At 40.1% G+C, this 20,453-nt stretch overlaps 1 protein-coding gene across 2 annotated transcripts in view; it reads left to right on the plus strand.

Annotated features, from left to right (window-relative positions):
• Positions 1-20,453, plus strand: part of Foxj3 (forkhead box J3) — a 127,697-nt gene that overhangs the window by 25,688 nt on the left and 81,556 nt on the right. For both annotated transcript variants that reach the window (XM_008835412.2, XM_008835413.2), the window contains exon 3: positions 12,186-12,510. In XM_008835412.2, the coding sequence (XP_008833634.1) occupies positions 12,186-12,510 (325 nt within the window). The remainder of the gene's footprint in view (positions 1-12,185; positions 12,511-20,453) is intronic.

Consider the following 20,453-nt stretch of genomic DNA (forward strand, 5'->3'; position numbering starts at 1 on the left):
AAACCTTCTGATTGCTTTTGTAGCAGATTAAGCAGGTTTGAAAAAAACTGATTTAAACTTGTTTCTGAAGAATGGTATAAACATATTATCTAGATTATCTTCTTCTCCTGTAAATGAAACTGGTGAAATGTGAAAAGTAGAAAACAGGTTGTTTTATACAGGCTGAGTGGTTTCAGATTTTTGAGGCCATCAAATCCCTTTTGTAAATCCAATCTCACATGAAGTCCAGTGGATAAGCAGATAAGTGACACTTTCCTGCTTGTTTAGATTTCCATGTTCTAATCTTGGAGCAGAATTATCGTTCTCTGAGTGCAGTTGTGGTTCCAAGAGTATGTTTTGACAAGAAACCTAAACTTAATTTTGATTGACTCTCAAATTGAAATAGGAGATGCCAGTCACAGTGACTAGTTCCGAGGAGCTGTTGCAGTCAGCAGAGTCACTTACTCATTATAATGCACATGGAGAGAATATGTTGTCAGACATTGCTCTAACGTAGTAGACAAGGCCCTAAAATCATGGAATATACATTCTGATAGAGGGACATTAATAAGCAAAGTAAGCAGACCGATCTGTTAGCTATCTGATGACTAAGAATGACACAAATGGCAGGAGACAGGAACTAGAGGAATGTGTTCTTTCGAGCAGGATAAAAAGAACCCAGGGAAAAGGAGACATTTGAGTGAAGAGCATGTATTTGGTAGAGGGAGTCCAGGAATTGCCAGAGCAGGTGGCTTCTCTTGTATGTGTGAGGAACATTGTGCTGGCCGGTGACTGGAGCAGAGATGAATAGAGGAGAGACAAAATTGTGAACCATGAATGTGAGGAGAAGGACTTTGTCAGCTTGAGACAGATTCTAGTTTTCCAGAATGACAGCAAAGAAAAATGAACAGCGAGGGTGCCCTTTAGATTCTGCGCACTGGCATTCAGCAGATTAGAGCTGCTGAAAAACTTCATGCCATTATGGCATTTCTTCCCATGAGAATGCCTTTTCCATCCACTTAGCTTGATTTCTTCCTCCCTTTGCAGACAAGTGGCAGCTATAACCTCTATAATTCTGCAACTAATAGTAATAATAATAAAACCTGTCAATTTGTTTTCTCTCAGAACTGCTCTAGAACTCATTTGACTTAGTAGTGATTTCTTAGTATGATAGGAGGCCTCATTTTTTTGAATACTTAAAACATTGGATATGGTTTAATCAGGGTATTTTGTAGACTTTGATCTTCCACTGAATAGATTTCATTCAAGATATTTTAGTATGGGATATGCTGAAACAATATATATTAAGGTTATTGACAGTTTTGTTTTTTGAGACCAGGTCTTCCCATAGCCCCAGCTGGCCTGGAACTCACTATATAGACCAGACTGGCTGAGATCTGGCTACCTCAGCATCTGAGTGCTGGGATTAAAGGTGTGTGCCACCACACCCAGCTTGACTGAGATTTTTAAATTGTTTTGTATGAACATTTATGTTTAGGTTAAGGCTTTATGTAATAGGATCAAGTTGCATACTTGCCTTACTTTTGCTTGATAAAGTTATAGAATTGAAATGGATCCATACTTTACGGTGTGCTTGTGTAGTAATCTAGAATCAGAATTTGTTGTGAATATAGCTATAAATCTATCAGTTCATACACAGAGAAGCTCAATAGCATCAGAGTCTCAACAGCATCTTTACTTGATTTTTGATTTTGTAATATTCTGTACAGTTAATCTTGGGCACAGAGATTTTTGTCTTTTTGAGACAGAGTCTCCCTGTAGCCCCAGGCTGGCCTTGAAATCACAGAGATTCACCTGCCACTGCCTAGCCTGTCACTGGCTTTTCTAAGTGGAAGCCAGTATTGGTTTCCGGTAGGAAAGAATTTCGGGGTGTGTGTGTGTGTGTGTGTGTGTGTGTGTTAAAACTTTTTTGTTAAGCCGGGCATGGTGGTGGCTGGGACTACAGGGAGCTTCTTGTGACAAAGTACCTGACAAAAGAAAGGAAAGCTTTATTTTGGCTCATAGTTGGAGGATACAGCTGCTCATGCAACCAGGAAGCAGATGATGAAAGCTCTCATTCAGCTCCTTTTTTCTTTTTTCTTTTGGTGTTTTTGAGACAGGGTCTCCCTGTAGTGGGGCTGGCCTGCAACCCACTATGTAGACCAGACTGGCCTTGAACTCACAGAGATCCTCCTTGTCTCTGCCTCCCGAGTGCTGGGATTAAAGACATGTGCCACCATACATCTTCTTTGTTCAAGTACCCATTCAAGTATTTTACCCATTAAAAAAAGTTGGATTTATTTTCTTCCTGAGTTATGAGAATTCTTTATATTTTCTAGATGCAAGTTTTTTTAAAAGCTGGGCGTGGTGGCGCACGCCTTTAATCCCAGCACTCAGGAGGCAGAGGCAGGCAGATCTCTGTGAGTTTGAGGCTAGCCTGGTCTTCATAGTGAATCCAGGCCAGCTAGGGCTACAGGGAGACCCTGTCTCAAAAAATCAAAAAACAAAACAAAAAAAGCTTGCTTTATAGATTCCCCCTCCCCGCCCAGTTCGTGGCTTATGGTATCTTTTTTTAAAAAGTATTTTATTATTTTTATTTTATGTGTATGAGTGTATTGTTTACTACGTGTATGTGAGTGCACCTGTGTCATGCAATGCCGCGGAGGTCAGAAGAGCACTTCGGATTCCCCTGGAACTAGAGTTAAGGACAGTTCATAGCCGCCATGTGGGTGCTGGGAATCAAACTTGGGTCTTCTGCAAGAGCAGTCAGTGCTCTTAACCGTTAAGCCCTCTCTCCAGCCCCCAGTTTCATTTTTGACTGTGTTTGAAGAATAGAAAATTTTATATTTTGATGAAATTTCGTTCACTTTATGGAGGCGGGGGGTGGGGATGGCGGCTGAGAATTATTTGCCTCATCAAATGTTTCCATTTGAGTTCATCTGTAAATTTATAGTTTTTGATTACCTATTTAGGCCTGTTATTCATTTTTTAGGTTTGTGAATAGGATGTAAATAATTTTTAATTTTTTCCCCATACAGATAAACCAGTTGTTTCATACCATTTTTAAGATCATTATTCCAAAGAGAGGCAAATTTTAACACATTTTTCCAGAAATAACTTGAAGCAGGTTATATTTTACACACACACACACACACAATATGAAGTTTAAGGAGGGAAATAGGAATAAACAATCAAAGACCAAAGGATTTGACAACATGGGGACAACTTTGGTGGAATAATGAAGGTTTCCATTAGCTCTGTTCTTTTTTTAAATCCTAATGAGTTTATTGCTAACAGCATAGGGTGGGGGTTTATTTTCAGAAGAGTGCCCGCCCCCCATTATGGCTGTTCTGGAAAGTCAAATATAGGTCCCATGACTTCCTGGCAGGTGCACAAAATGGTAAGAGAGGTGCCTCATGGTGTTCTTGGCTTATATATCCTTAGCCCCTCTCCCACATGCAGCTAAGGTTGACTGGTTGGATGGGAGGGGTAACTGACTCCTCCATTGACTCTGATGAGCGTGGGAAGGAGGTGTGACTATAACTTGCTGGCATAGTGGTCGGAGGACATTTCCAGTTAACACTCCACCCCTTCCTCCAGCTCTTACATTCTTTCCTCCAACCTCTTCCACAAAAGTCCCTGAGCCTTGGAGGGGGTGGTAGGTGTGGGGTGATCTTCCTCCCATTGTGGCAAGGCACTGAACTTTCGGGTCTCTGCATCATCTGTTTTCCAAGGGCTGTTGGCCCATTTCAGTGGGATTCCATCTACTATAAAGACACAAACAGCAAGAAGCAAGAAAATCTAAACAGTGACTGCCATAACTTAACCTGTGGGTGTAAACACAAACGCTCGGATGGTACTTTAACAGGTGCATCATATCCATCTAACAAAACAATTGCAGTGGCTTCTCCACTGGGGCCTATATCCTCCCCTGCCACAGGAGATTGGCCTGGTGTATAGTACCAGATGTGTGTTCTACCTCTAGGAGCTGGCTTTATAGCCAATTGAAAATTTGGTGGTTGTACATACACTAGATACACTACGATTGCATGGGGGGGATCTTGTTTGGCATGTTAATAGTGCAGCACCTGGGGTCTGTTGTTGAGCAGAATTATAGGGGACAGTTCTCCCCCAGCCATATATTGCCTTCTGGCACTATGAAAGCCACCCATCCAGTGGCAGGGAGTTCTGAGCTTAGTCCAGCTTGGTTTCTCCCTCTCCTGCATTCACATCATGCCATGTCTTCAGCAATAGAGTTTTGCCATCCACTTTTGGTGTACAACCAACATTATTGGCAGTGGTCTTTATTGTTTTGGGGACCTCTAGGTCCCCTCTGGCCAACAGCTCATAGGGGGGCAACCCACCTCTGACACTGGGATTTTCGTTTAACACCCCAATGGCTTCTGGATGGGTTTTCTTCCATCCCCTTAGGGTTCCTTCTGTGCTTAAGGCTTTTTTTTTTTTTTTTTTTTAACTGGAGAATTTTTTCCCCTTTATTCCCATAGTTCTTTGTATAGCCCTCCTCTCCCCCTACCCGCCTTCCCTTTAACTACCCTCTTTTTACATATTTCTCCCTTAGCAACACCTTTATCCTACTATTCTTCTCGGTCAGATTCCTTCTTTACCTTTACCTCCCTGTTTCCCTTCCATGTTCCTGGTCCCTGCAGTTGCATCAGGATATGCACTCACTTATAAGGATCCACAAATGAAGGAGACCATCCACAAATGAGGGAGAACATACATCTTTTGTTTTTCTGAGTCTGTTACTTCACTTAGTATAACAGTTTCTAGATCCATCCTTTTACCTGCAAATTTCATCATTTCATCTTTATTTACTTCAATACCATTTTTTAACCCACTGATTTCTCTTGGTGCCTTTATTGAAGAACAGTGTGTGTGGGTCTCTTTTTGGAGTCTGTTCTGTTGAGGTGTCTCTCTCTCCTTCAAAACTCCTCATCTTGATTATTGGAGTTTTATAGTAAGCCTCGAAATCTGTTAGTCTATCTTTCATGCTTTTTAAATTGGGGAAAAAATTGGTATATACCATATTTGCCCAGACTCTCCATATTGTTAAACTGGTGTGTCAGGTAGCTTATTTGAGAAAATTTACTGGTAAATTAAGATATTTTTTGAACTATAAGGTTCTTTGTACCTTATAAAGGGTCTGATATTGTAATGACTTCCTGTGGTCAGGAAAACTTATATGATGGATGGCAAAGGTGCCTCGCTTTTTAAATCTACAGTGCAGCGCTGAATTCAGTTACATTTGTTACACATTGTGCTGTGGTTACTGACAAAGGAGAACAACTTGCAAGCTTATCTTTTTAAGGATTTCTAGTAATCCAGTCAGTATCTGTTATGTTATGTGTAATAGCTTTCAGTATTGAATGACTGTTTTTTTTTTGTTTTGTTTTTGGCCTTTTTGAGAGAGGGTCCCCCTGTAGCCCCAGCTGTTCTGGAACTCACTATGTAGACCAGGCTGGCCTTGTACTCCGAGAGATCCGCCTGCCTCTGCCTCCCAAGTACTGGGATTAAAGGCGTGTGCCACCACGCCCGGCTATTGAATGACTGTTCTGTACTGCAAATACACCGAGTATTCAGTCCAGTAGACACTAGTCCATATCAGTTGTAGAGTCCAGCAGCTGAGGTCCAGAGACTCCCTGAAATTCTAGTAAGCTCTCTGATTCTGCTCTCCAGGGAGATTGCCATTGTCTGTGGCCTTCTGAGAATCCTTACCTTGTCTAGCATCCACTGTGGCCATACCTGTAGTTCACTTGTTCGTATAGGCCCGGGGATTATTTTAGAAATTGAAGATTTTGCTGTTCATGCTCTTCTTCCACTCCCTCCCCATCATGTATATACAACTTCAAAAAAATTAGTTTTGGGGGCCTAGAGAGATGGCTCAGCGGTTAAAAGAACTGGCTGCTCTTGTAGAGGACCTAGGTTCGATTCCCAGCACCCATATGGTGGCTGCTAACTATCTGAAACTCCACTTCCAGGGCATTTGACGCCTTCTTCTGACCTCCACAGGCATTGTACAGCATGGGTGCACTTACACACATGCAGCCAATACACCATACACATAAAATAAAAATAATAAAAATAAAAATAATAAACTAAGAAAAATTTATTTTAGAGTGTTTACTCCTTTATGTAATTAGAGCCGAAGGGTTCCCCAGGTGGGATTTTTGTTATGAAGACTCTGCCCTTCGCTCTTTGCTTTCCTCAGGGTTTCTTGTTTTGGTGCAGTGCAATCTCTCCAGCAATCTTGAACACGTCTTGGAATAATCTTCATACTTTATGAACTAAGATTGCAAAGGAAATCAGTTACTGAAATAGAGATCAAAATATTAACTATGTTATATAGTAATAAAATGTTTTAAAGGGGATAGGTAGCTCAGTGGAAGAGCACTGGCTGCTGCTCTTCCAGAGGACCTGGGGTCAAGTTTCCAGCACCCATATGGCAGCTCACAGCCATCTGTAACTCCAGTTCCAGGGATCTGACACCCTCTTTTGGCCTTTGTGAGCACTGCATGCATGGCAGGCAAAACACTCATACACATAAATTATTACATTAAGCAAAGATCTAGTGGTATATCTGAGAAAGTGTTACAATTTTGAGATAACTTTAAACAGAATTTTGAGACTTCTGCAATGTTTGTTGTAAGTATATTATTGTGATTTTTTTTTTTTTATTGAGAGCAGCTACAGGTATTACTATTATTACTACTGCTACTGGTATTACTACTGTGATAGATTCCTTTTTTAACTGAAGGAAGAGCTTATGAAAATAAGTTCACTAATTTCCCCCATGCATGTTCTTCACTGACCTCTGGCTCTGAGGGAGGGGTGACTCGTAAGCCTGTTTGAAAGGAAAAGACAATACTCTTAGTACATTGTGTTGTGTTTTTTTTTTTTTGGCTAAGACTGCGGTTCTGAAGTTCTTCAAGTACTTCTGTTTGCATTTCAGAAGCAATAGAGTTCTTTGACTCTTGCAAGGCTTCAAATTGTAAGACACTTAGGCCATAGGCAGGCCTGCCATTTAAACCAAGGATCTGTATTTTATCTCTGCTTGTAACTCTAATCAAAGTTTGTCTTTTAGGACCTTGCCTTAAATGACAAGAAGGAGCCAACACATTTCAACATTTTCCTGCATTTCTGTTACAGCCTGAGTGGCTTGGTTTGCTGCCCAAATTCCACAGGTGGCAGTTGATGTACTTCTTAGCCACTAGTTTTCAGACTTACTTGCTTCACTCTAGAGTCTCTGTGTTAGGAATTGCATTCACCTGCTCTTAGAAACTAATAGTAAACACAAATTTTGGAAGGGAAGCAGTCCAGGGAGTTGTTGGATGTGGTCACTCACATTTGTAATACTTGAGGGGAGGCTAAATTCGGAGGATTGCTATGAGTTTGAGCCCAGCCTGGCTACAGAGTGAAACCTTGTCTTAAACAGTAACATGAGTTAAAAAAAAAACAGGGACCCAGAAGCAGACCTCAGTGGGTGCCTTCCATTCTCAATATCATAATGATCCAGTGTGACTCTTGGAACAGTAGTTATAATTATATTCACATTCCTGGGAATATGCAGGCAATATGGTGTAGTGCTACCCTGGTAAAAGGGGGATGCATTCCTAAGGAGGAAGGTAAGAGCAGGCGCTGAATGACAGTTGCTGGTTTCTACCATGCTGAGAGACCAGCAGGAGTGATGGCACAGAGTGGTCCCCAGAGATGAATGTGATCAGAAATATGTAAGAATCAATGCTGTGGTAGTCACAGAGGTTGCTTTTGAATTCTCCATTGTGCAGGTTTCATCTGTTGTCAAATCTTTGGGTGAAATACTGAGTTCTAGCATTGAAGTGGAGGGTTCAATAATATTTGTGTCACAACACCATTAACCTCATTAGCCTTTTTATTTTCCTTTGTGTCTTCCTCTGACTCCGTTTGGAGTATACAACAATACCTGTACCATTCTGCTGCTTCCTTGTGAGAACTTGAAAACTTTCTGAGTGAATATTTGCTACTCGAGTACTTCGGAATTAGGAAAGTTGCAGACGGAGGTCAAAGAAAGCAGTGTGAAAAAGTAATAAAAAGCATGCGTGAGGTCCTGTCAGTGGTGTTCTTTCCCTGCCCACATGTCCATTTGAGGGATTTTTGTTTTGTGTTGAGATAGCCTTAAACTCAGAGCAGTCCTACCTCTCTGCCTCCTAAACGCTGGGTTTACAGGTGTGAGTCACCATACCTGGGGTGTTGTCATAGTTGGGTGCTCTTTAACTCTTGATTGCGTGAAAGTTTTTCTTATGGAAGCTCTTTGAAGTAAAACAGATGCTGCTCACTTTCAGAATTTTAGACCTAAATCCTCCATCTCTTGCTTTGAACCAGAAACATAACAAGCTCTTTTTGTCTTTGCTTTCATCATATCACGCCCCCCCAACCCCCCTGGTATTCCAGTAGAATTGTTTATGTTTCTGTGTCAGTCTGTGTTCTGGGTCCTACTTTTTTCCTAATACTGTGAATATCTTTAATGCTGTGCTATTGAAAACCTGTTCTTTTGCCTCTTCCTTTTAGCCTTTAATGAGGTTTGCTCCTAAATGTTCTAATTTTATTTTGGGGAGGTGTATCTAGTTCCTGTTTTAGTCAGCAAAGTTCCTTCTTTCTGAGCTGTGGGTCTAAGTGATAATAAGGAAAATTAGACTTCAATATAAGTCCCATGCTGTTTAATCAATGCCTTATTAGAGGAACAAGCTCTCATTCAGCTTAGGGGAATGGGAAGAAGTGATTGGCAAGGCTTTGTATAGGGAGAGATGTTTGATCTGAATCCTGAAGGAAAAATAGGCAGAGAGGAAAGGAAAGGTTTTTTCAGAAAGAAGACTTATTCCTTATTCAATCACTATGCTGTTTTTCAGGTAACTTGGACCTGGCATATTATTAGATAGAATAAGAAATATTAGTATATGGTCACTCTCCTCAGTTGAGATGTGTGTGTGAAAGGGATGAGGCTAGAAAGCTTTGGTATAGAGTATAATTATACATGTGAAACAGCATGTTAAATGCAAAATTAGGTTACAACTACTCTGGGAATTTAGAGCAGTAGTAAAACATTAATAAAAGTTAAAGCATTTGAAACCAGAGTTTAGATTTAGTTTACCAGAAAAAAGCTATTGAAAGTACTTGGGCATAGTGACATGAAAACAGTGTTGCTAGATTTTTCTCAGCATGTGTACGTTGGACTTGAGGTGATTAGCAAGGGAGGGATGGTGAGAAATCAGAGTCAGGAGGCCAGCTAGGAAGCTTTTGGAATGGGGTGAGGTAATGTGGGTCTGACATTTCTTAACCAGATTTCCGTAACCAGATTTCTCAGAGCTTTCCATTCTGTTTTTCAATTTACCACCATCTGTTCTCTTACACAAATGGACTTCTGTCAGCACCATTCCACTAATAGGTTCCTTTCTAAGTAGTACCTGGTGATCTGACCAAATCTAATGGTCATCTTTATATTCTTCCTGGATAGGCAACTACTGCAGCCACTAGCTTAAGTATCAGTAATCTCCACTGATAGTATCTGCCTTACTCCCAAGAATATATAAGCCTTAATAAATTACAAACAGCTCCCCCCTATTTTTTAGTTTGTTAGAGATGTATTTTATAGAGTGCTTAGTATTTGCTCTATTAGAAGTGCTGATTAGAAGCACAGCGTGGTATAATTTGGATACAGCATATCTTTGAAGACTGGAGATCTTACCCTTTCCACGATGTTTAGATCTCAACTTTAAGACACAGCTTGGGTTTTGGGTCTATTAATTACCTGTGTATAAACAGCCTTTGACTTCAGTGGACCCTTGATTTTTCATTTTTAAATTGAAGGGCTGACTCTGTACTTTCCCCACTAGTTTGGTATTGTATAGTCTTGAAATTAGCTTAGCTCCTTATTTTACAAGTCATTAAAATGTTTTTCAAGCTGGGAATAAGCATTAAAAATTTTTTTTGTTTACTTATTTTTATTTTATGTGCATGAGTGTTTTGCCTACAGATATGTAAGTGCACCGTGTCAGTTGTGCAACGCCTGAGGTCAGAAGAGGGCATCAGATCCTTTGGAACTGGAGTTAATGACAATTGTTAGCTGCCATATGGGTGCTGGGATTCAAACTCAAGTTTTCTACAAGAGCAGCCAGTGTTCTTAACTGCTGAACCATCTCTTCAGCCCAGGATAAGCAGTTTTGGCTGATAATATGTTAGGATAATACGTTAGGTTTGTTTCTTTAAGATCTCTGAAGGTACTATTTAGGGGAATTTAAAGTTCAGGTTTCAACACTGGGCCTGATGGTACCTGCCTTTGATCCCAACACTCAGGAGGTAGAGGCAGAGGCAGGTGGATTTCTGAGATTGAGGTCAACCTGGACTACATAGCAATTTCCAGGCCAGCTGGGGCTATGAGGACACCCTGTCGCAAAAAAAAAAAAAAAAAAAAAAAAAAAAAAAAAATCAGGTTTGAGAAAAGGAGGGAGGAATTTAAAAGATAACAAAGGTGAAACTGTGGTTCAGAGCATTTGAAAAATAAGGTAATAATAGGGCTCTAGGTGCCTGTGTTTCTCTTTCTCTCCTCCCTCTCCCCTATTCCCACGCCCCCACCCCCCGGCCCCCATCTTTTTCACCTCTCCTCCTTCCCCCGGCCTCCCTCCCTCCCTCCTGGAACTCAGGTTTTATAGTACCTTCCCAAGACACTCCTTGATTGATAATTTAGCATTCGCTGAGTACTTTCTCTTACATGTGTTATTGCTTTATCAATTTAGTATTTTAAGTCTAGGTGCTTTTATTGCTTCTTACACACGAGGAAGCTGCAGTGTACAGATAGTGAACATTTTCAGATGGAAACTGCTGGAATCAGTACTTGAATTCTGATCTTACTGACTTCCAAGCCTGTGTTGTTGTTGCCTGGAAATTCAAATTCTGTGCACAGTACCCTATATTGCTTTTTGCTGGGAAGTATTTGGGATGAAAGGCCTATGTGGGATTGTCTTTACCACAGGAGTCACTAGACCCCCACTCCTTTTCTTTCCTCTTTTTGTCATGTTGGGGTTACAAATCCAGTGCCTTTTACATGTAGGCAGGTGCTCTGCCACTGAGCTCTGCCTCCAGTCCTAAACATTTTCTTTTGATTGGAGTTCCTGTTTCTTAGGTGGCATCATGTTGAAGCCAGCTCTACTCTCTGCTTTGTCATCAAGGTCACTGTCCAACTCTTATGGTCCCAGAGAACTGCTGTGGTGTGAAGTGCCAACCCCCCTTCCATATTCTCACTGTTAATTCTTAGAGCAGCTTCTTTCTGTTCTAGAAATGTGCTAACGTAGCAGAGTTTTGTTTTCTTTTGAATGGTAGTGGTCTGAATTTTTTTTGGAGGGGGGGTCTTTCTGAGACAAGGTCTCCCTGTAGCCCCAGCTGGCCTGGCACTCGATATGTAGACCAGGGTGGTCTTGAACTCACAGAGATCATTTGCCTCTGCCTCCTAATGCTGGGACTAAAGGCATGCACCACCACGCCTGGTTCTAAGATCTCTTACTTAAGTAGTCTCCAGGTGCTGTCTGTCCTCGCTTCCCCTCTACAGTGTCCTGTGGTTCTCTGTCCTGCCAGCTCCCCAACCCGCTGTCTTCCTGTTCCTCCTGCTGCCCTGCTTCACTCCTCCCACCTCTGTCTCACCTTCCTCCTCCACGCAGACCCCTGGGTGCTTCTCAGTCACTCCTGACTTCTTGCCTCTGCCTTATTTTTGGCACTCCTTTGTATAACATCTCTAAAGAAACTGAGGTACAGGTAGACTCACGTTTTTTAAGGGGTTGTGGCATTTTGGTGAGTTCAGAATTGGGTGCAGGTGGAGCTTTTATGCCAAGATCCCATTGCTCTTGATAGGCAGCAGCCATTCTTTTTTTTAAAGAAAGATTGGTATCAGCATCGCTTTGTGTGTATGTGTGTATTAGTCTGTATTTTAAAATCTTTGCAACAAGTTTTCCATGTTTTGAAGAGGGAAAAAGAAATAAAAAAGACAGGAAATGTTGATCCCTTAAATATTTGGTTCGGTCATTAATATACTCAATCTTTTTCCTCCAGATTTAACTCAGGCTTTCCCTCACTCTGGAACTCCTAGATTTGAGAATATTGGAATATTTTGAGAAGCAGGGGTTCTTTCCTTGATACTGACTAAGGAGTCTATTTACCTTCAGGATGACGTCTGAACTGGAGAGCAGCCTAACATCTATGGACTGGTTACCACAGCTCACCATGAGAGCAGCTATCCAAAAGTCTGATGCTACACAAAATGCACATGGAACCGGAATTTCTAAGAAGAATGCACTCCTTGACCCGAATACAACCCTGGACCAGGAAGAAGTTCAACAGCACAAAGATGGGAAACCTCCTTATAGTTATGCCAGCCTCATCACATTTGCAATTAATAGCTCACCCAAAAAGAAAATGACTTTAAGTGAGATTTACCAGTGGATTTGTGATAACTTCCCATACTATAGAGAGGCTGGCAGCGGTTGGAAGGTAAGGAATTTATTTAAGTTACTGTTTTTGTGCAATAAGTAATGATAGTCGTGTTGACTGCTGTTAGAAATAAAGCTTTGTGGAAAGTTATATAATTAAAGATTGAATTCTGACTTCTAGTCATTTTTAGGAGGTCAGAAGTGGTAAAAAAAATTTAATTGGCATTTATTGATTATGTGTATGTGTACATGCCACAGTGCATAGGTGGAGACCAGAGGACAACTTTGGGAGTCAGTTTTCTCTTTGTACCATGTAGGTCCTGGGGGATAGAATTGAGGTTGTCAGACTTGTCAGCAAGTGCCTTTACCCTCTGAGCCATCTTGCTCGTCCTGGAAAAATTTAAATTTAGTAAGGAGCTTATTTCTGGAAACAGCTTGTTAGAGCTTTACTGTGTCATTGGACTGGCATAGCACAGAGAGAGCATTCACTAAAAACAGTGTCTATAGTGCTGGTAAACTGACACCGACTAAGGTAAAGGAGTAAAATAATACTACATAAAGTAAACTGTCATCTGTGAGCTAAAAAAAAAAAAACCTTTGTTTTGACCTTTAGATTTATGAGTTTAAAAAATAGCACAAAAGTTTCCCCCACATACTATATCAGCTTCCTCTAATAGCATTGTATATAACTATAGTATAATGATCAAAACCAAACATTTATGTTAGCACAAAACTGTGACTAGACTGTACTGCAGACTAAACTCTAGGCCTTATTCAGAGCTCATCAGCTTCTCTACTCTGCCCTTTATGTTTCAGGACCCCACATGGCATTTACTTGTTATCTTTTCCCAGTCTCCTCCAGTGTGTGAATGTGCCTTACTTTGCTCTTGTCTTTTTTTTTTTTTTTTTTTTTTTTTTTTTTTTTTTTTTTAAAGGGTCATGTTTCCCCCCCCCAAATTAACCCAAGGCTAAAGAGGATCAGGCTGGCCTTGAACTCACAGAGATCCGTCTGCCTCTGCCTCCCAAGTGCTTGGGACTAAAGGTGTGCACCACCACGCCTGGCTTCCTCTTGTCTTTTATGACTTGGGCACTTTTGAAGCGTATTTGTCAAATATGTAGAATTGTCCTCAGTTTGGTGGTATTTTCAGATAGTTGGGACAGATTAATGAAGAGGCAGTCTGCATATCAGAGGGCAGTGTGTGACTGTGCCTCACTCTCCTCTTGTCTGATTAATGCACTGTCAGGTTCTCCACCATAGGCTGCTATTTATTATTTTGTAAATAAAAAGTTTCGAGGAACTATTTTGAGGGCATGTGAAACCCTTGTTTCTTTTTAAACTTTTGCCCATTAATTTTAGCATTATTGTTTTCTGTTTTTAGATATTTATTTATTTATTTTTTATGTATATGAGTGTATTGCTTCATGTATGTAAGTGTACACTCATGTTGTACAATGCCTGTGGAGGTCAGAAGAAGGCATTGGATCCCCTGGAACTGGAGTTAATGGTTATTAGCTGCCATGTGGGTGTTGGGAATTGAACCTGGGTCCTCTGCAAGAGCAGCCAGCATTCTTAACCTGTCGAGCCACCTCTCCAGCTCCAGCATTATTGTTTTCTAATGGTGTTTTATTTTTTCTTTCTTTTCCATTTTTGCTTGTAATAACAAAGAACAAAGGGGGGGAGGGCTGAAAAGATGGCTCAGCAGTTAAGAGTAGTGGCTGCTCTCGCAGAGGACCTGGGTTCAATTCCCAGCACCCACATGGTGGCTAACGAGCACCTGTAACTAAAATTTTTTTAAAAAGGAAAAAACCGTTTTCATCCCTCTTATTTGTGCATTCATTATCTTAGTAGTGTGTGCTCGTGGGTCTTTGTACTCACTGTCATCCTGTTTTCTTTTTCTTTTGCTTGTGGTGCTGAGCTATATCTTAGCCCTTGATTTCTCAAGACTTTGTAGTCTAGGCTGGCTTCCAACTCACTGTGGTCACTATATAGCCAAGGCTGGCCCTGAACCCAAGATCCTCTTGTCTTAGCTTCTAAGTGCTGGGATTACAAGTGTGTCTCACCATGCCCAGCAAGGATGTTTTATGTTTGTGTTGCTGGTGATCGAGTCTCAAGCATGCTGCCAGGGAAGTACTCTACCACTGAGCTGCATCCTGAGCCGGCACTTAGCCAAGTTATTGCAGCTCTGACATTGGGAACTCTTACAGGTGGGTTTCATTCTTTTGTTTCTTCAGTACTTTCTTCCTTTTTGGCATCATAAAATGTTCAGGATCGTCTTGTTTCTTCCATTCCCCAGCTCTGGAATCAAACTGGTCCTTTAAGGAGCCTTTTGATAGACTGTCATGTTCGTTACCTAGTAAATTTTTGTGATATAACAAATAATCCAACTTTCTTTTACTTCTGCACCTGTTTTATTCAGGTGTCTTTTTTTTTTTTTTTTTAAAAAACCTTGTTTTTTGCATTCTCATAAATTTTTAGAGACCTTTGCTTATATATTGTACACCAGTGATGTGCATGTACTAACTGTGACAGATAGTCCAGTGTCTGAAAGGAAAGGATTGTGCTGTGTGCCTTTTCTGTGTCTTTCATGCCTTAGCAATGTTTGTTTAGTAGTTTCTGTTTGCAGTTTGAATAAAAATATGCCTACTGGTCGGCCCTCCCTTTCTGCCTTTACTTTGCTGCTGCCTTTTCTGTCCCTTCCAGCTTCGCTGTCTCCAGACACTTTCACTTCTTTCCTGCTTTTGTTTTTCTCTTATTTCGCCTTGGACCCTTCACTCTTCTCCTTTATACAAACAGCACCACCTATATTCCAGCTTATGTTACTTTTTTTCCCCTATAAAATGAAACTTATTTTTGTTCAGAGATCTTAGTGTTTTATTACTTTTTGTTTGTGTATATAAATACTGAAATGGTAGCTGCTTTTCCAATTGTGTGCTAAGCACTATTCTAAGTACCTTTATACCATCATTTCTTTAAGTCACACAGCAGCCTTTTAAGTGATACTATTGTCCAAATTTTAAAAGAAAATGAAGGCTTAAATAAATAATTTTCCAGAGTTTCTCAGCTAGAGGACTGTAGAATCAAGTCTTGGTAACAGGTGTGGTAATTTGGAGGTTTTAGCACTCTTTCTGAACCAGTGCACAGCCCATAATTTTGGAAAAAAACAACACAGTATTTGTTAAGTTGAATTTGTGGAGATAAACTCCTTAATTGGCTGATTAGCCTGCGAATTGGTGTTAACATTATGCTCTGAAGGAGTCTATGCTAATAATATTTCAGTGGGGGTGTACATTTTAAATTTGGACTCAAAAAAGTTGAGGCTGTAAGCTCAGTGGTGGATTGCTTGCTCAGTATGCACAAAGCCCTGAGTTTGATCTCCAGCACACCCCACCTCAGTTTTTAAAATCAAAACATCATTGTAAGCAAGTAGTAGTAATTTATCTAAATTGTGTTTTCTGTTTTTACCACTGGGCATTATAGGTGCTTTTTGTCAAGATTTGGATAAGGGACATCAAATGAGTTTGGCAGTGGAAAACATGGTGCCTGCAGAGTAGAAATGGTAATCATTTGAATAACGAAGCCGACCAGGAATTTATGGGTCCTTATCAAAAGCTATAAATCGGAACTTCTGAAGGTACCAGATAGGTAACATAAATAGGGAAAGTAACTAGCTGTGTCTTGGTTACATGTTTCCCCTTAGGGTACACAGCAAACTTCACAGTTTTTATCCTAAAGAAATGTGAGAAATCTGGATTTTTGTGCTGAATTTCCCAATATTTAGATGTTGCCAACTCCAGATTTCTTACTCTATAGTATATAATAAATGTTTGTTTTTATTCTTTTCAGCCTATGGACTACTAACATTTTTAGCTAATTTCATGATCTTTCATTAATTTGAGAATTGACTTACTGTCTCCCCTTCACTGTGCTTGACTTTGGCAGTACTAAGAAGCTTAGTACAGGGCCCCTTAGGGAGTTTGTACTCTTTTGTTAGATGAAGATACAGTAAGAAATTATGAAGCTATAGAAAAAGCTCTTCAACAGAGTAATGTGGAATGCTGTTCTAGCTAACTAGTTTGTTACACCTTCTGTGTTTAAGTCATAAACTTTTTAGCTGTGGTCCAGTAAACAGTGTTAAATGAAGGGTGTAGTTAGTGAGAGTTATGATAATATTCTAAAGGGATTGGTACAGAGAATAAGTGGTATTAGAGTAAAAGGAAAGGGACTCATTAAAAAGTGAAAATTGTACTATTTTGAAGAAGATTTAGACTTAGAAGGATATTGATTTTATTTTATTTTTTTAAATGTATATGAGTGTAATGCCTATATGTTGGTGGGTGCACCCATGCCACGCAGTGCTCACAGATGTCAGAAGAGGGTGTCAAATGCCCAGTTGTTAGCTGCCATGTGGATGCTGGGAATCGAACCTGGTTCCCTTGCAACAGCAGCCAGTGCTCTTAACCTCTGAGCCATCTCTCCAATCCCTTAAATGTATTCTTAAGAAATAATTGGTTATAGGAGTTCCTAGTGGAGAGTTGGAACGAGAAAGAATTTGAAAGCCCAGCTGAGAAACTTGGTCCAAATTTTAGGGAATAATATAGAAAGCTTGATTATGTGTCCCATAAACATGTCTGGCCTCAGTTTCATATAAATTGTAAAACCTCCTGAGAATGCCAAATAGAATCTACTGATATTTCTTGGTGATTGTCTCAAACCATGGTCTGAGACTTCATTAGAAATAGTGATGTGGGGCTGGAGTGATGACTCAGCAGTTAAGAGCATTGGCTGCTCTTAACCAGGTTTGATTCCCAGCATCCACATAGTGGCTAACAATCTTTTGTAACTCCAGTTCCAGGGGATCTGACGCCTTCTTCTGCCCTCTGGGCATTGCACAACACAGGTACACTTACATACATGCAGGCAATACCCTCATACACATAAAATTAAAATATTTTTAAAAAAGAAACTCACTTTTTAAAAAATATTTTACTGATCACTTTCATTTTATCTGTATGAGGGTATTGCCTGCATGTATGTGAGTGCACCCATGTCGTGCAGTGCTGTGGAAGAAGAGGGCTTCTGATTCCCCTGGAACTGGAGTTAAGGATGGTTTGTAGCCACCATGTAGGTGCTGGGAATCAAACCTGTTCTCTGCAAGAGCAGTCAGTTCTCTTAGCCACTGAGCCATCTCTCCAGCCCCAATAGTGATGCAGTTTCAACTGAAAGGTACATGGTTTAGATATGAAGACAAGTTGGGTGGAGGTGGCCTTATGGGATAGGTGGTAAAGGATGCTGTTGCTGTTAAAACTGAAAGACTCCCCAGAAAGATTATCTGGTGTCATCTGCATTAGGCAGATCTGCAATATCTGTACCCATTGAAATCCAGGGATTGCTATTTCACACTTTAAAAAAAAAATTTACCCCAGATATGGTGATGTACACCTTTAGTCCGAGTACTTGAGGGGCAGAGGCAGGCAGATCCCTGTGAGATTGAGACCAGCCTGGTCTACATAGTGAGTTCCAGGCCAGCTGAGGTCACAGAGAGACCCTGTCTCCAATAAAAAAAAAGTCTTTCAACAAATATTAATATATTGGATGCTGGAGCTGGAGAGATGCCTCAGTGCTTAAGAGCCCTGACTGCTTTTGCAGAGGACCCAGGTTTGGTTCCCACACCCATATGGCAGCGAACACCATCTGTAACTCCAGTTGTGGGGGACCTGACATCCTCTTCTGGCCTCTGCCAGCACTTACATACATACAGACAAAACACTCATACATAAAATTAATAAAATATTTAAAAAATATAAAATATTGGATGCCTAGAATGTATCATAATCACTTTAATTTCTTTTTTTTGTAGAAGTAGATACATTTTGAGCATTTTATTTTTTATTTTTATTTGATGTGTGATACTATTCTAAGATGATTATAACTTTATGAAAGCCATAGTATTGAAGTAATGTCTGTGCTTATTTAATTTATATAATTTAAAACTCTGAACTATGGATCTGCTGTTGGATCAGTTTTCTACTAAAACATTCTGAGTTTACTTATAGAGCAGTAGAAGTTTTAAGCCTTTTCTTCACATCATCGGGGATTGAACCTGCCTTGCACATGCTAGGCATGTGCTCTCTGGTTGTGCTATAGCTCTGGCCTTTAACATTTTAAAAAACTCACCAGAGGTGAGGGAGAACATAGGCCTTTTATTTTTATGAGTCTGTGTTACTTCACTTAGTATAACAGTATAACTTAGTATAACAGTTTCTACTGAATTTACCTGCAAATTTCATTATTTCATCTTTCTTTACTGCTGAATAGAACTCCATTGTGTAAATATACTACAATTTTGTTAACCACTTGTCAGTTGAGGGGCACTTAGGTTGCTTCCATCTTTTAGCTAAAGTGAAAAGAGCAGCAACAAACATGGTTATACAAGTGTCTCTACACTTGGGTATGTGCCAAGGAGTGGTATAACCGGGTCATATGGTAGGTTCATTTCTTTCTTTACTGCTGAATAGAACTCCATTGTGTAAATATACTACAATTTTGTTAACCACTTGTCAGTTGAGGGGCACTTAGGTTGCTTCCATCTTTTAGCTAAAGTGAAAAGAGCAGCAACAAACATGGTTATACAAGTGTCTCTACACTTGGGTATGTGCCAAGGAGTGGTATAACCGGGTCATATGGTAGGTTCATTTTTAGTTTTTAGTTTTTTCTCCACACTGTTTCCCATAGGGGTTGCATGAGTTTGCAATCCCACCAGTAGTGGATGAGCATTCCCTTTTCTCCATATCCTCGCCAGCATTTGGTATCATTTGTTCTCTTGATCCTAGCCAGTCTGACTGGGGTAAGGTGATACCTTAGGGTGGAATTTTTTTTTTCCCATTCTGTGTGTTTTCACTTTTTTGATTGTTACTTTTGCTGTACAGAAGCTTTTTAATGAGGTCCCACTTGTTGATTGCTGACCTTAATTCCTGAGCAACTTCTATCTGATTTAGAAAATCCTTTCCTACCCCTGTATCTTGTAAGTTACTGTCAATGTTTTCTTCTAATAGCTTCAGGGTTTCCAGTTTCACATTGAGGTCTTTGATCCATTTGGAGTTGAGTTTGTGCAAGGTGAAAGATAAGAATCTAGTTTCATTCTTCTACAGGTGGAGATCCAGTTTTGCTAGCACCATTTGTTGAAGATGTTGTCTTTCCTCCATTGTGTGTTCTTAGCACCTTTGTCAAATATCAGGTGGCTGAAATTGTGTGTACTTGGATTTGGGTCATCAAGGATGTTCCATTGCTCTATGTGTCTATTTTTGTGCCAGTAACATGCTCTTTTTAAGACTATAGCTCTGTAGTATACTTTGAGATCTGGTAGTAATCCCCCCAGCGTTGCTGTTTGTGCTCAGGGTTGCTTTGGCTATCTGGGGTCTTTTGGGCTTCCATACAAATTTAAGGATTTTTTTTTTTCTAATTCTGTGAAGTATGTCATGGGGATTTTGATTGGGACTGCATTGAATATATTTCTTTTGGTAAGATGGTTATTTTCACAAATATTAATTCTTCCAATCCATGAGCATGGGAGGTCCTTCCATCATCTCCTGGTGTCTTCCTCAATCTCTTTAACGATTTAAAAGTTTCATTGTAGAGATCTTTAGTGTCTTTGGTCAGATTTATTCCAAGATTTTTTTTTTTTAATTTTTAGCAACAATTGTGAATGAGAACATTTCCCTGTATTCTTTCTCAATTGATTGTTATTGGTATATAGAAAGGGTACTGATTTTTGTAGATTGATTTTATAACCTGCCACTATACTGAAAATGTTGATGAGTTCTAGGCATTTTCTGGTGGAACTTTTGGGATCTCTTAGGTGTAGTATCATATCATCTGTGATGGTTTGACCTCTTCTTTTCCAATTAGTACTCCTTTAATTTCCTTCTCCTGTCTTATTACTCTAGCAACAGTTTCAAGCACTATCTTGAAAATGAGTGGAGACAGTGGACACCCTTGTCTGGTTG

This window comes from Nannospalax galili, unplaced genomic scaffold (assembly GCF_000622305.1).
Source record: "Nannospalax galili isolate Female #2095 unplaced genomic scaffold, S.galili_v1.0 scaffold577, whole genome shotgun sequence".
Taxonomy (NCBI): domain Eukaryota; kingdom Metazoa; phylum Chordata; class Mammalia; order Rodentia; family Spalacidae; genus Nannospalax; species Nannospalax galili.